Genomic DNA, 17,132 nt, shown 5'->3' with positions numbered 1-17,132 from the left:
AAGTATAGCAGGGATTGTGGGGCTGGCGCGGGATCGGGCAGTGTTTCGTTCTGCTGTGCATGGGGTCGCTATGAGTCGGAAACAACTCGACAGCACTTAACAACAACAACAACAATGTAAGACTTCCAGTAAAATGGCAGAATAAGCAGACAAGCTACAAAGACCCTCTTCAACAAAGAAAAGACAAGCCAATCAACCTAGATACTGAAGATAAACCTATAGTCCAGAGCTTTGAAAGGAAGGATACTGAAGTGGATTAAACAACAACTAGTAGACTGGGCAATCTACTTCCATAGAGACATCGCCTCAGAAACCCAAGGAGGGGTCACTGTGCATCAAAATCTGCTCAACGGCAGTAAGTGTGGGGTTTTTTGAGTAGAAGAACCTGAATGAAAACAGTGAGTAAGGACACAAATGGAGCTGCGGACTGTCAGCTGTCCTGATGGCACGGACAGCCTGAGTATTTCCAAGTGGTGTTAGGACCTGAGAACTAACCTAAAAATCAGCCCTGCTCACCAAGGACTCCATGGACCATTGCACAGGTAGCTGACGACTGAAAACGGAAATAACAAGAAGGAGACAAACTGAGCTGTGGACTCTCGGCTGTCCGGAGGGCGCGGCCATTTTGAAGGTTTACAAGCAGCAGCCATTTCAGATATTTAAAGTGACAGCATTCTCATTCAGATTCCAGGGACCTAAGAATAAGCTCTGCTTGCCAAAGATAGCACAGACATAAGGGAGGCTAACGACAGGAAAAGAGACAGATAGTGAGTGCATAAGCACTGCCAACAAGCGAAAAGAGGAGCACAGTGCCTGACTTACTCACATACACCCAAAGAAAACTAAAATTTTAGGTGAAGCACTCCAACACACAATCACCAATTAAATATAAACACAAAAATGTCAAAATGCCTCAGAGGCAACAGACCATATAAGTCCATACAAAGAAGCAAGATACAGCAGTAGAAACAAGGGACCAAGATACAGACCCAGAACACATCCCTGAGAAAGAAGCAGCACTGGAACTCCCTCATAAGGAATTCAAAAGTATTATATTTAGGTACCTCCAATGGACTGAGAGACAAATCAAGGAAAACACAGAGAAAACACTAAAACAATTTCAGAAGACATTACAAGAACAAAATGACTAAATAAGTGGAAAATTAGAAATGATATAAAATCTACAGATGGAAATACAGAAGATAAATACTAAATTTTCAGAAATACATAACACATTAAATGGGCAAAGGAGTAGAACTGAATCAATGGAAGAGACAATTAGTGAGACTGAAGACAAATACCTCAATATTTCTCTGGAAAGAGGTCAATCAAAAGAAAATGAAGGAAGTCTAAGGTTCATGTGGGATACCATCAAAACGAATAACCTACATGTAATCAGAATTCCAGAACAGGAAGAGAAATAAAACCACAGAGAAAGTTATTGAAGATTTGTTGGAAGAGAATTTCCCTGATATGATGAAAGATGAGAATATATCCATTCAAGAAGTCCAATGAACCCCAAAACAGGATAGACCCCAAGAAAATCACCAAGACATATCATCATCAAACTCACCAAAACCAAAGCCAAAAGAAGAATCCTGAAAGCAGCACAGGAAAAATGAAAAGTTACCTACAAAGGGTAACCAATAAGACTAACCTCTAATTTCTCAGCAGAACCCAGGCAGACAAAAAGGCAATGGGATGGTATGCATAAAACCCTGAAAGAAAAAAATTTCCAACCAAAAATTATATACCCAGCAAAACTGTCCCTCAAATATGATGGTGAAATTAAGACATTTACAGATAAGCAGAAATTAAAGGAATTTGTTAAAACCAGACCAACCTTACCAGACATGCTAAAGGGAGTCCTTCAGACAGAGAACCAACAACAGCAAACAACAACCTACCATTAAGACACATGATGACATAACCCAGAAACCAACCCAGTTATGGAAGTATACAAAGGAAGTAAGTTTACAAGATTGTAAACAGGGAACCAGAGATATCAATTGGCAAATAAGGACCATACAAACCAAAAAGAGGGGAAAAAATTATGTAGTTACAGAACTTCTAAATGGTAAGGAAGTCAAGATAATTGCAAGATAGAATGGACTGTTCTAAACTTGCAAAGAAAATTATAAATCACAGGGTAACCTCAAAAATAATGAAAACCTTTATATCAAAATTAAAAAGAAGACAAGCACAAATATTTAGCAAATACTAAAATAACAGCAACAAAGGAAGTGATAACATGATTTATAAACAAAACAAGCTCAGCACAGAATATTATACAGAACAAAGAAATCAGCCAACACCATAAAAAAATTAACAAAATGATAGCAACAAGTTCATATTTATTGATAATAACATTAAATGTCAATGGATAAAACACACTACTCAAGAGATGGAGAGTTGCAGAAAACATAACCCATCAATATGCTGTGTACAAGAGACACACATTAGCGATAAAAACACAAATAGACTAAAAATCAAAGGTTGAAAAAAGATATATCAAGCAAATGGCAACCACAGAAGAGCAGGAGTGGCAATATTTAATTCTGATAAAATTGACTGTAAGACAAAAACCACCATAAGCGACAAGGAAGGATATTATATAATGATTAAAGGAGTGACTGAACAAGAGGACATAACCATAATAAATATCTATGCACCCAATGAAAGACCCCCAAAATACATAAAAAGAACTTTAACAGAATGGAAAAGACAAATAGATGATTCCACAGTCATAATAGGAGACTTTAATACACCACTTTCAATCAAAGACAGAACAACTGGAAAGAAATTCAACAAAGACACAGAAGAACTAAACTACAATCCACCAACTTGACCTTATAGACATCTACAGAGCACTTCACCCAACAACAGCACAATACACACATTCCTTTCCAGTGCATATGGAACATTCTCAAGGATAGACCATGTGTTAGACCACAAAGCAAGCCTCAATAAACTTAAAACACTGAAATACTACAAACTGTCTTTTCAGATCACAATGCTATAAAATTAGAAATCAACAGTAGGAAGATCAACGGAAAAAGAGCAAACACATGGAAACTTAGTAACACCCTCCTTGAAAATGACTGGGTAATAGAAGATATAAAAAATGAAATTAAAAAATTCCTTGAATCAAATGCAAATGAAAACACATCCTACCAAAATCTATGGGACACAGCAAAAGCAGTGATCAGAGGCCAATTTATAACAATAAACGCACACATCAAAAACAGAAGAAAGAGCCAAAATCAACACCTTAACCCAGCATCTCCAAAAACTAGAAAAAGAACAGCAAACAACAACAACAAAAAAAAAAAAAAGCCTACAGTCACCAGAAGAAATAATCAAGATTCGAGTAGAAATAAATGAAACAGAAAATAAAATGACAATAGAAAAAAAATGAACAAAATTAGACACTGGTTTTTTTAAAAGATTAATAAAATTGACAAACCACCAGCAAATTTAACAAAGGAAAAGAGGTAGAGAATACAAATAAAATGAATAAGAAACGAATTGGGTGACATCACAACAGAACCAACAGAAATTAAGAGGATAGTATCAGGATACTATGAAGAAATATACTTCAACAAATCTGAAAATCTAGAATGGACATATTTCTAGAAATATACCATTTACCTAAACTAACAGAGACTGAGGTGGAAAATTTTAACAGACCCATAAGAAAAGAGGAAATTGAACAGATCATAAAAAAAATTACTAACAAAAGAAGTCCTGGCCCAGATGGTTTCACTGCAGAATACTACTAAACATTCAGAGAAGAATGGACACCAATCCTACTCAAACCGTTCCAGAACACAGAAAAGGATGGAATCCTCCCAAATTCATTTACAAGGATGGTTCAACATTAGAAAAACAATCAGTATCATCTATCACATAAATAAAACAAAGGAAAAGAACCACATGATCATATCAATCGATGCAGAAAAGGCATATGATAAAAACCAACACCCATTCCTGATTAAAAAATAAAAAATAAAAACTCTCAGCAAAATAGGAATAGAAGGAACATTCCTCAATATAATAAAGGGCATCTATGGAAAACCACAGCCAACATTATGCTCAATGGAGAGAGACTGAAATCATTCCCCTTGCGAACAGAAACCAGACAAGGATGCCCTCTATCATCACTTCTATTCAACGTTGTACTGGAAGTCCTAGGCAGGGCAATAAGGCAAGAAAGAGAAATAAAAAGCATCTAAATCAGTAAGGAAGAAGTAAAACTATCCCTATTTGCTGATGATATGATCCTATACATAGGAAACCCAAGAGACTCAGCAAAAAAACTACTGGAACTCATTGAGAGATTTACTATAATAGCAGAATACAAGATCAACATACAAAAATCAGTTGGATTCCTCTACACGAGCAAAGAGATTGCTGGAAAAAATAATAATAATAATAAGGAAATCAGTACCATTTACGATGGCTACCAAAAAAAATAAAATACTTGGGAATATATATCTCTAGGGACACAAAAGACCTAGACAAAGAAAACTACAAAACACTACTTGCTAAAGAGGCAAGGAGGCCAAATCTTCTGATCTCCTCTAACTGCACAAGAGGAAGACAGAATCACCATCAGTAGCCCACGGCCCATTACTGTGAGGCCAGACATGCTACCTCCCTCCAGCCCTTTCACCAACCCTGATACCAACCGTGCCTCCCGCAGCACTCACCACCTTTCTGCTGGGTTCAATAATTCACTGCAGTGGCCACACAGAACTCACAGATTATGGGGTTTATTAGGGAAGCACCAGGTTACAATGCAAGTTCAGAAAAAACACTGTCTCTCTCAGCCTGCCATCTCTCAGTCAATAGTCTCTCTCACAGTCTCTCTCCTAGCAGTGATGTCTCCTTGGTATCTCTCTCAGCAATGCGTGTCTCTTGTGTCTCTTTCCCAGCAGTGCGTGTCTCTCAGAAGCACATCTCTTCCAGGAGCATGAGTCTCTCAGGAGTGCATTTCTCTCAGCAGCACATCGTTCTCAGCCAGCAGTCAGAGACTTCTGCCTTTAGGAGGCCTCCTTTTGAGCCTGGCAGAGTAGCCAAACTAGCCAATCATAACATCAGAATTCTAAGAACCTGAGAGCGAGCGAACTTCCCAGAACATTGCTTTGTGCCACTCCCAACAGAAATATCCCAGGTGGATAATAACTTTTACAATCAGGTGCTCCTCAGTTGCTCACAGCAAATTCCACCATGGAGTTTACAAAGACTTATAGCTAGAAAAGCCAAGTCATACCAGGTAATTTACTACACCGCACTACTTTCCAAGAAACTACAAGAGATCTCCATAAATGGAAGAACATACCATGCTCATGGATAGGAAGACTGAACACTGAAAATGTCAATACTACCCAAAGCAATCTATACATTCAGTGCAATCCAATCCAGATCCCATCAACATTCTTTAAAGATATGGAAAAAAACAATCATTTTACATGGAAAGGAAAGAGACCTCAGATTAAGGAAAGCACTACTGAAGGAGAGGCCGAGGCCGGGCCCTGGATAGGTAGGCAGGTAGGCACGCAGCTTGGGGAATCTGGGCTGGCTTTATTTCAAGGCCAGGCCCCGGATAGGTGGGAAAGTGAGCAAAGCAGTTATAAACAACTAAGGAAGACAAACCTGTCCGTCAGTTTGTCGTCCTGTGGTGGCATGCATGTTACTGTGAGACTGGAGGCTATGCCACCAGTGTTGCAAAATGCCATCAGGGTTAGCCATGGTGGGCAGGTTTGAGTGGACCTTCTAGACTAAGACACACTCAAAACAAGGAAGAGACCATCCACTTCTCAAAGAATTGGCCAATGAAAACCTTATGATTAGCAGTAAAACACAGCCTGATATATTACTGGAAAATTTTATGAATAGTCCTGAAACACTGTCCGATATACAGAAGATGAGCCCATCAGGTTGGAAGGCATTCAAAATATGACTGTGGAAGAGGTAATTCCTCCAAGTAGAGATGATCTTAATGATATGGGTGGAGTAAAGATTTCAGGACCTCCATTTGCTAATGTGGCACAACTCAAAATGAGAAGGAACAGCTGCAAACATCCATTAATAACCAGAATGTTGAATGTACAAAGTATGAATCTAGGAAAACTAGAAGTCGTCAAAAATGAAATGGAACACATAAAGATCGATATCCTAGGCATTAGTGAGCTGAAATGAACTGGTTTTGGCCATTTTGAATCAGACAACTATATGATCTACTATGCCGGGAATGACAAATTGAAAAGTAATGGTGTAGCATTCATCATCACAAGGACTGTTTCAAAGTCCTGTCCTGAAGTACAATGTTGTTACTGACAAGATAATATCCATACGCCTACAAGGACAACCAGTTAATACTACTATTATTCAAATTCATGCACCAACCAACAAAGCCAAAGATGAGGAAACTGAAGATTTCTACCAAACTTCTGCAGTCTGAAACTGACCAAGCATGCAATCAAGATGTGCTGATTATCACTGGTGACTGGAATGCAAAAGTTGGAAATGAAGAATCACCGGTAGTTGGAAAATATGGCCTGGGTGACAGAAATAATGCTGGAGATCGCATGATAGAATTTTGCAAAACCAATGACTTATTCATTGCAAACACCTTTTTTCAACAACATAAATGATGGCTATACACATGGACTTCACTGGATGGAATACATAGGAATCAGATTGACTACATCTGTGGCAAGAGGAGATGGAAAAGCACAGTATCTTCAGCAAAAACAAGGCCAGAAGTTGACTGTGGAACAGACCATCAACTGCTCATATGTAAGTTCAATTTGAAGTTAAATACAGTTAAAACAAGTCCACAAGAGCCAAAATACGACCTGGAATATATCCTTCCTGGATTTAGAGACCATCTAAAGAACAGACTGACCAAAACCCAGAGGAATTGTGGGATGATATCAAGAACATCATCCATGAAGAAAGCAAGAGGCCATTAAAAAGACAAGAAAGGAAGAACAGACCAAAATGGATGTCAGAAGAGACTCAGAAACTTGCCCTTCAGCAGAGAGCAGCGAAAGCAAATGCGAGAAATGACCAGCTCAAAGAGCTGAACAGAAGATTTCAAAGAGCAGCTCGAGAAGGCAAAGCCAGTTATTACCATGAAATGTGCAAAGACCTGGAGTTAGAAAACCAAAAGGCAAGAAGAACCTCAGCATCTCTCAAGCTGAAAGAACTGAGAAAAAAATTCAAGGCTTAAATTGCAATACTGAAAGATTCTATGGGCAAAATATTGAATGATGCAGGAAACATCAAAAGATGTAAGGAATACACAGAGTCACTGTTACCAAAAAGAACTGGTCCATGTTCATCCATTTCAGGAGGTGTCATATGTTCAAGAACCAATGGTATTGAAGGAAGAAGTCGAGGCTGCACTAAAAGAATTGAAGAACAAGGATCTAGGAACTGATGGAATACCCATTGAGAAGTTTCAACAGAAAAATGCCATGCTGGAGGCACTCACCTGGCTATGCCAAGAGATTTGGAAGATAGCTACCTGGACAACTGACTGGAAGAGATCCATATTTGTACCCATTCCAAAGAAAGGCGATCCCACAGAATGTGGAAATTATTGAACAGTATCATTAATATCACATACAAGTAAAATCTTATTCAAAAATGGCTACAGTAGTAATATTGACAGGCAGCTTCCAGAAATGCAAGTTGGTTTCAGAGAGGATATAGAACGAGGGACATCACTGCTGATGTCAGATGGATCTTAGCTGAAAGCAAAGAATACCAAAAAGATGTTTACTTATGTTTTACTGACTATGCAAAAGCATTCAATTGTGTGGATCATAGCAAATTATGGATAACATTGAGAAGAACAGGAATTCTAGAACACTTGATTGTACTCATGAGGATACTGAACATAGATCAGGAAGCTGTTGTTCAAACAGAACAAGGGGACACTGCATGGTTTAAAATCAAGAAAGGAGTGTGTCAGGGTTGCATCCTTTCACCATACTTATTCAATTTGTATGCTGATCAAATAATTCGAGAAGTTGGATTATATGGAAAAGAACATGGAATTAGGATTGGAGGAAGACTCATTAACAACCTGCAAGAGGCAGATGACACAACTTTGCTTGCTGAAAGTGAGGATGACTTGAAGCACTTACTGATGAAGATTAAAGACTACAGTCTGCAGTATGGATTACACCTCAATATAAAGAAAATAAAAATCCTCACAACTGGTCCAATAAACAGCTTCAAAGTGGGTGGAGAAAAGACTGAAGTTGTTAAGGAAATCATATACTTGGTTCTACAATCAACACCAATGGAAGCATCAGTCTAGACATCAGATGACATACTGTATTGGGCAAATCTGCTGCAAAAGACTTCTTTCAAGTGAGGAAGAGCAAAGATGTCTCCTTGAAGGCTAAGGTGGACCTAACCCAAGCCATGGTATTTTTAATCACCCCTTATGCATGTGAGAGCTGGATGATGAATAAGGAAGAACGAAGAAGAGTTGATGCTTTTGAGTTGTGGTGTTGGAAAAGAATGCTAAGAGTACCATGGACTGCTAAAAGGACTAACAGATCTGTCCTGGAAGTGCAGCTGGAATGCTCCTTGGAGTGAGAATGGACAGACTTTGTCTCACCTACTTTGCTCACATTGTCAGGAGGAACCATTCCCTGGAGAAGGATATTGTGCTCAGTAAAATGGAGGGTCAACAAAGAAGGGGAAGGCCCTCAACGAAATGGATTGACACAGTGGCTGCAACGACAGGCTCAGGTACATCAAGGATCATGAGGCTGGCACAGGACTGGGCAGTGTTTCGTTCTGCTGTGCATAGGGCCACTATGAGTGGCTCAACGGCACCTAACAACAAACTGAAAAAGAAGAACAAAGTAGGAGGTCTCAAACAGTCTCAGATCTTAAAACCTACTCTACAGCCACAGAAGTCAAAACTGCCTGGTACTGGTACAACAACAGACACACAGACCAGTGGAACAGACTGAGAACCCAGAAATAGATCCATCGACCTACGGTCAGCTGATTTTTGACAAAGGGCCAAAATCCATTACATGGGGAAGAGACCGTCTCTTTAAAAAGTGGTGCTGGCAAAACTGGATACCCATTTGCAAAAAAATGAAGCAAGATCCTCACAGCATACACAAAACCTAACTCCAGATGGATCAAAGACTTAAAAGTGAAACCTAAAACTATAAAGTTCCTCAAGGAAAAACAAGGGGCAAATTAGGGGCCCTAATTTATGGCATAAATAGACTGTCAAGCATAACCCAAAATGCCCAAACAGAAGATAAACTAGATGAATGGGACCTTCTAAAAATTAAATTTTTATGTGCTTCAAAAAATTTCTCCAAAAGAGTAAAAAGAGAACCCACAGATTGTGAAAAAAATATTCGGCAACAACATATCTAACAAGAGACTTATCTCTAAAATTTATAGAAAACTCTGACACCTCAACAACAAAAAGACTAACAATGTAATTCATAAATGGACAGATGACACGAGTAGACACTTCACCAAAAAGGATATTCAGGCAGCCAATGAACACATGAAGAAATATTCACAATCATTAGCCATTGTTGCTGTTGTTATGTGCTGTCAAGTCAGCCAGCCCCAACTTATAGCGACCCCTCCTTGGGTTTCTGAGGTGGTATCACTACAGAAGTAGATTGCCCAACCTTCCTTTCAAGGAGTGACTGGTGGGTTTAAACAGCCAACCTTCTGGTTAGCAGTCAAGTGCCTTAGGCACTATGCTACCAGAGCTCCTCATTAGCCATTGGACAGATGCAAATCAACAATGAGATACCATCTGGCCCCAGAACTAAGAGTGAAATTCAACAAGACAAAAAGTAACAAATGCTGGCAAGGATGTGGAGAGATTGGGACTCTCATACAACCACTGTGGAAAGCAGTATGGCAATTCCTTCAAAAGTTGGAATTAGAAATACCATTTGATCCAGCAATCCCATTACTAGCCATGGGGCAGTTCAAACCCACCAGCCACTCCTCGGAAGGAATGTTGGGCAATCCTACTTCCGTAGTGATACTGCCTCGGAAACCCAAGGAGGGGTCGCTATGAGTCGGGGCTGACTCGATGGCAAATAACAACAACAACAATCCTAAAGAAATGAGAACCAGGACAAGTACAGATATATGCACACCCATGTTCATCGCAGCACTATTTACAATGGCAAAAGATGGAAACAACCAAGGTGCCCATCAACAGAAGAATGGATAACCAAACTATGATACATACACACAATCGAATACCATGTAACACTAATGAATAATGTAGAAACCTGCAAAACATGGATGAACTTGGAGGACATTTTGTAGTTGTTGTTGTTGTTGTTATGTGCCACTGAGTTGGGCCCAACTCATAGCAACCCCTCCTTGGGTTTCCAAGGGAGTACACTACGAAAGTAGATTGCCCAACCTTCCTTCCGAGGAGTGGCTAGTGGGTTTGAACCACCAGCCTGTTGGTTAGTAGTTAGCAGCCAAAGCCTTAGGCACTACACTACCAGAGCTCCATTGGAGGACATTATGCTGAGTGAAATAAGTCAATCACAGAAGGACAAATATAGTCTTAGTTCATTATTGTAAAAAGTCAAGGAAAGGCTTATATGTGGCAGGAAACTTTCTTTGTTAGTTACCAGGGATGGTAGAGGAGGGGAGGAAACACTGGAAAAGTTAAAATAATGGTACACTATGATGGGAAAAGGAGCTCTGGTAGCATAGTGCCTAAGGCACTTGACTACTAACCAGAAGGCTGGCGGTTCAAACCCCAGCCACGCCTCAGAAGGAAGGTTGAGTGATCTACTTCCCTAGTGATACTGCCTCAGAAACCCGAGGAGGGGTCACTGTGAGTCAGGTCTGACTTGATGGCACACAACAACAACAACATGATGAGAAAAGAATACCACAAAGGTGCTAGGGAACTAACAAAAAGGATATCTAATTCATATTCTTCTAGTAACAAGTGACAAATGTCAAATAGATTTTTCATTCCAAGGACTTTAAGTCTATGGGTAATAAGAAGCTAATGAAGACAGAAAACTTTCTGAGAATAGAGAATTGAAATGATTATTCATTTAACATATTTATCCAACACTTACTATGAGCCAGGTAGGCAATGAATTCCAACCTTTTAAAAATAAATAAATAAATAAGAGTGCAGAATTTATTACAAGTGATAGACTAAAGATAGAGTAAATGTAGTTAAGATATTACAACAATCAAGACTAAAGGTTATAAATGCTGAATTAAGGTGACGAGGAGAATAAAGATTTGAAAGGTATCATGAAAGTAGAATCAGCAGAACCTAACTGGATAAGGGGTCAAGGCAAAGGGAGAAGTCAAAGACCACCACATGATTTCAAGTTTGATGACTAATAAAAGGATAAATAAAGAAGATAAAGGGAGAAGCACATTTCAAAGGAGAAACAATGGGTTCTAGTTTAATAACATAACATAGTAAGTCACTGGCCTTCTGGAGATCTAAGCCCTAAGGCCTAACAAGGATCTAGTCCCAAATAGCAACACAGTATGAAGTATATTAAGCATTACTCTGTGCCATAAGAACAACAAAGCTATTTTTGAGAGGCAAATGTTTACTGATCAACTAGGCTCTTACTACCTAAATGAATGGAATCTAACCAGCTGCACAGCTCACACAACTAAAATGTCTGCCTTTGCAAAATCATAACTTATTACACATTAGGAAACTTCAATATCACTATCAAATTTTTTTAAAAAATCACAAATGTTAAGATCACAAATTCTGAGAATCTACAGTGGAAATGTTAAGCACAAAAATGGAAATGTAGAACTAAGGAAAGAGGTCAAGTCTAGAGACACAGATCACTCTACAAGGAAGTTCTGTGACACAATGTCAGGAATAAAAAGAACTATAGACCCTTGTTCCATATCCTAAGCACCTGCCACAAGATAGAGTAAACCTGCTAAAGAACAGAGCACAATAAAGGAAAGAGACAGTAACATATCCTTAAGGATCATTTACAGAACAGAAAGAGGAAACAGAAAAAGACAAGGAGCAGTCAGAGAAGCAGGAGTGGAATGGATATTAGGACAAGCGAGAGAAAAATGTCAAAAAAGGACACATACTCTAGTGACAAATCATTCCCAAAGATCAGAGATGATGAGGACTAGAGAGATTACCATATTTAGTGATTTAAAGGTCTCTTGAAAGTTCTAGATACTTCTCTGTATGAATCTTGAACAATGAAAATCTTTCCCACGCAGCCATGTATTATTTTTTAATCTGAGAAAAGAAGTTATTGGTATTTAACAGCAAAAGAATGGATAACCTTTGTACAGTCACACAATGGAAAAGTATACAGTAACAAAAAAGAACAAATTATTGCTACAAGTAATAACATGGATGAGTCTTACAAACATGATATGAATGAAACAATCTAGTCACAAAAAGGTACAAACTATATGATTTCATTTATATAAAGTACACAAAGAGGCAAAAGTAATCCATGGTGGTAGAGTTTAAGAAAGTGGTTACCTCTGGAGTTGAGTAATTGGGAGAAAGCATTCTAAGGGTACAAATATGTTCTACAAACTGATCTAAATAACCATTACATGGGTGTATTTATTCTATAAAACTCACTGGGCTGACTCTTTGATTTGTATATTGTACATAAGTAAGTCACACCTTAATAAGAAAATAAACAAGAAGTTATTGGTGACTTTGAAGAGATCAGCATAGAAAGAGTGTATGTGTAGAAGCCAGATCATAATTTTAAAGAATGTACAGAAGATAAGGAAGCTGAGACATGAATATAAATTCATTTTTCCAGAATAGTAAAAGGAAAGAGGTAACAAAGTAGCTGGGGTAGATTATACAATTCAGAAAAGTTGTGTTGTTTTGTTTTTAAAATATTAAAGGAAGAGAGAATAACATATATTACAAGAGGGCTGGTGGTTCAAACCCACCAGCCACTCCTCGGAAGGAAGATGGGGCAATCGACTTCCATAGTGATACCGTCTCAGAAACCCAAGGAGGGGTCACTGTGAGTCGAATCCAACCCCATGGCAGTGAGTTTGGTTTTTCTGGTTTTACAGCCCCGTCTGTCAGTGGAGGCTTGCGTGTTACTATGATGCAGAATCATTTCAGTGAAGCTTCCAGACTAAGGCAGACTAGGAAAAAAGGCCTGGCGATCTATTTCTCAAAATTAACCAGGAAAACCCTATGGGGCAATGGTCCATCCTCAACTGATCATGGGGGTGATACAGGACTAGGCAGCATTTCCTTTTCCATACATGGGATCACCAAGAGTCAGAGGTGACTCAAAACAGCTAACACAGCAACAGAAGCAGATGACGGGGAATGAAGTCAAAGACATTTGGAGGAATGAGGCTCAGAGAAAAATGAATACTTCTTTCTCAAGACTGAAGTGAAAAATGACTAAACACAGAAATTCCCACAAAAGATCAGGAAAATTAAATAACCTTGAACTTTTCAACAAAGCGTGCAGTAAGGTCAACTGGAATGAGTAATATGATGCAGGAAAGGGCTCTGGGCTTAAAATACATTTTAAAATTTTGAATTAGGAACTGCAAAGAATGTAAAAGACAAAGATGGGGAAGGGGAGTAGAGCAGGAGAGCAAAAGCTCAGCAGCTTGACCGCAAAGGCAGAGATAGTGGGTGATGCAGTCTACTCAGGGCTGGGGATTAGTGGAAAATAAAAAGTGGAAGAACAAAAAGGTAATAAAATACAAGATGCTAAGATGTGTACCACTCAAACAATATAATCAAGAATGACATCCAGCCAGTTTTCAGAGTGCTCTGGTGGCGTAGCATCTAAAGCATTTTTGACTGCTAACCAGAAGGCTGGAGGTTCAAACCCACCAGCCATTCCACAGAAGGAAGATTGGGCAATCTACTTCCCTAGTAATACTGCCTCAGAAACCCAAGGAGGGGTTGCTGTGAGTCAGATCTGATCCGATGGCAGTGAGTTTGATTTGGTTTTTGTTTATAAATAACCAATGACAAAAAAAAAAAAAAAAAAAGATGTTAAAGGAAGTATTTCTTTAAGTGAGGGACAAGAGGCAGAAGATTGATACAAAGTATTGAAAAGTTCAAGAACAGTCACTAGGATCTGGAGTAAAACTGTGCAAAAGAAAAGCTGTCACCAACATTCATTACTACAGAACAGTTTTCATCAAATCCCAAGATCAAGAATCATATATCCATTCACTGTACTACAACTGCTAGTGTAGGTTCTCCTCACTAATAAAACTGACCTTTACCTGTATTCCTAAATACACCTACCCTATACTAATAAGTTATATAAACATATCCTGTCCATTCAGAAACCTGATGTATGTTTTTACACTGCTTTCTATCCGTGTTTTCCCACCAAGGTGTTTTCCATGGTAAACCCCTAAAAAACATCCATGAATTCTCTACTCAGAGCTGGTTGGGGATTGCACACATGTAGGTATTTTAAAAAGCGCTTTCTCATGAAGTAGGCTGTTACTGCGGAAAACCTTAACAATGATTCTAAAACACACTCGTCCAAGACCATAATGATGGTCATTTGGGAATGCTTAATAATAAATCATCCATTTTCATAACTGTCAAAACAACCTCTAAGAAACAGGATAATATTTACAATATCAAAATGACTTTCCCACTTTACACTATTTAACTCCACTAAATAACTCCATAGAATCCCTTTGCAGCTCATTCCCTCCCAATCCACAGTCCAACGTCCTTTCTTCATAACCAGAACCTCCGACCACAAATGCCTTTAGGATAATTTTTCATTCTTCTAGCCCTTCGTTTCCCATTCTACCCTGAGCCACCACTTCCATTTCTCCACTCTCGATCTTTCTGGCAGAAGATCTGCCTCTCCTCCTCCCAAACTACTCAGTTCCCACCCCTCAAAAGCCCAAGCCTCATACTCCCGCCAGAGATCCCCTCCCCCACTGATTCCATTCAGGCTCCCTCTCATCCTTTCCGACCCTGGCCGACCCTACCTGCTCCTTGCCCTCCGGACCCGTGGGCCATGACCGCTCTTCCAGCCGCTGCCTCCCGGGCGGCGCTCGCCGGCGCGAGGGCAGGGGTTGGGGCTGAGACAGCTCCGCTGCTCGCTGAGCCCCATCCTCCCGGCGTGCTGTCTGCGGCTGGGGCCGGTCGCGGCAGCGGCTCCGCTTCATATCCACGGCTGGGCCCTAAGGTCTTCAGCGCTGCGACTGCCCCGGCCCCGCACCGCCCCTGCGCTCAGCGCTGCCGCGCCAAACACCGCCTGCGGTCACCATAGCCAGGGGGGCGCCGGAACCCAGGGACCCCTGCCCGCCGCGCCTCCGCGTTTGCTGGGGCCTCAAGCGCCGCGGCCTCCTGGGCACTCCTTACATCGCCGCCGCCTACTCGTCTACTATCGAACTCACGCTTCGCAGGCCACCAGCCGCAGCCCCCTGCTTCACCACCAGACACTCACCCGCCTACCCCGCCCCTCGCGCGCGCGCTCGCGCGCGCTCGCACAACTAACCCGCCCGCCACTTCTGGCCGCGCTCGGCTTCCCGCGCACGCGCCAGCGAACGGTCGCGAGAAACCCGCCTGCGGCCGGGCTGCGTGGTAAGGGCAGCGGAAGGGGGCGGGGTTCTCGGCATACTAACTGCGGCTGCAGAACCTCATTGATCTTTCGATGATTCATTCATGGAATTGTATGTTAACCAGGCCAAGTGCTGGGACCCAAAAATGAGTTAGAACAAATCAGTGTCCTCAAGGAACTGGGGTCTGACAGGCCAGGAAGAGGGCAAAATACACAACTCATGAATAGCGCACTAATGCATGCCTTTTTATTAAATGTCTGCCAACCTTCACCTGATCCTCATTTCCACTTGGGAAATCTACTTTCCTGTGTTACAGATGAGGAGACAAGTAAAGTGGCATACGCCAAGTCACCCAACAAATCAGTGACCAAACTAAACAAATTCTGGTATTTCTGCCCTTTCCACTACTTCATTTTTCTTTCACAGGGTAAGACAGGCTGTTGAAAATCCTATAAATAAGAGAAATAAGTGATGGATTTCTTAGGGGGAGTGGAGGAGAAAAGGCTTCCAGAACATTCCCCAGGATTCTCCATTGACAATTAAGTCATCATGTTGCAGCCTAGTCCAGCCTCTAAGCCCTGGGCAGTCTGGCTGCTGCTTCTAGTGACTCATCTGCTCAGCAACATGTTCCTGTAGCTTGGCCCTGACTGGCCTCTTCCTTTGGCTTCAGCTGGTGGGCCACAACCTTTTATTTTTCATCTTTTGACCTGACCTGTTTGTCCTGGGCCTCCCTTCTAAACTCTTTGTAAGAATTTAATAGCTGACATTTATAGAATGTCGGCTGCATACCAGACACTGTTCATTCAATTCTCACAGCAGACACATACACAAACAAGAAGTAAGGTGTACTATTTCTACTTTATAGTTTAGAAAACTGAGGATCAAGTTAAGTAGTAACTTGCTTGAAATCACACAGCTAGTAAGTGCAGAGCCAAAACTCAAAGTCTGTCAGACACCAAAGCCCACACACATAACCAATGTGCTCTACAGCCTGCTCCTGTATTTTCCGTTCCTCATCACTACCCATCTATTTGCCCCAACCAGAAACCTGAAAGTCACTCTAGACTCCTTCCTCTTCCTCCATCCCCCACATGTAATTAATGAACAAGTCGTTTTGTTTGTTACCTTACTATCTCTATAATCTGTTTCCTCTGTTCCATCCCACTGGTACCACCTGGGATCAAGTCTTATCTTCTCTCACCTACTTTACCAGGAAGCCCTTCTAACTGGTTTGCCTACCTTCTGTCTCATTCTCTTCCAAACGATTCTCCACAAAGCCCTCACAGGAATCTTCATATAACATGTTACTCTCTTACTTAAGCAGTTAAATGGATCCCAATGGCTCTCAAAACGATGTCTAAACTTATTATGGTCAGTGAGGCTATACATAGTCTACTCTCTGTCTACCTCTTCTTCTCTTATTAATCTCCACTGTACCAACTGTTTATAGTTACACCATTTATTTATAATTCCCTGCATGTACATGGTCTCCCATGTTCTTGATTACAAGGAACAGAAACAAACTC

General features: G+C 40.5%; 1 protein-coding gene across 1 annotated transcript in view; it reads right to left on the bottom strand.

The window, feature by feature from the left end:
• Window positions 1-15,210, bottom strand: part of MAST2 (microtubule associated serine/threonine kinase 2) — a 394,690-nt gene extending 379,480 nt beyond the window's left edge. The window contains exon 1 of the mRNA XM_007946677.2: window positions 15,031-15,210. Within this exon, the coding sequence (XP_007944868.1) occupies window positions 15,031-15,210 (180 nt within the window). The remainder of the gene's footprint in view (window positions 1-15,030) is intronic.
• Window positions 15,211-17,132: the final 1,922 nt, after the last annotated feature.

Source organism: Orycteropus afer, unplaced genomic scaffold, assembly GCF_000298275.1.
Source record: "Orycteropus afer afer isolate SDZICR_OR568_19922 unplaced genomic scaffold, OryAfe1.0 scaffold00169, whole genome shotgun sequence".
In the NCBI taxonomy this organism is placed as follows: Eukaryota; Metazoa; Chordata; class Mammalia; order Tubulidentata; family Orycteropodidae; genus Orycteropus; species Orycteropus afer.
This window is presented reverse-complemented; position numbering and strand designations above follow the sequence as displayed.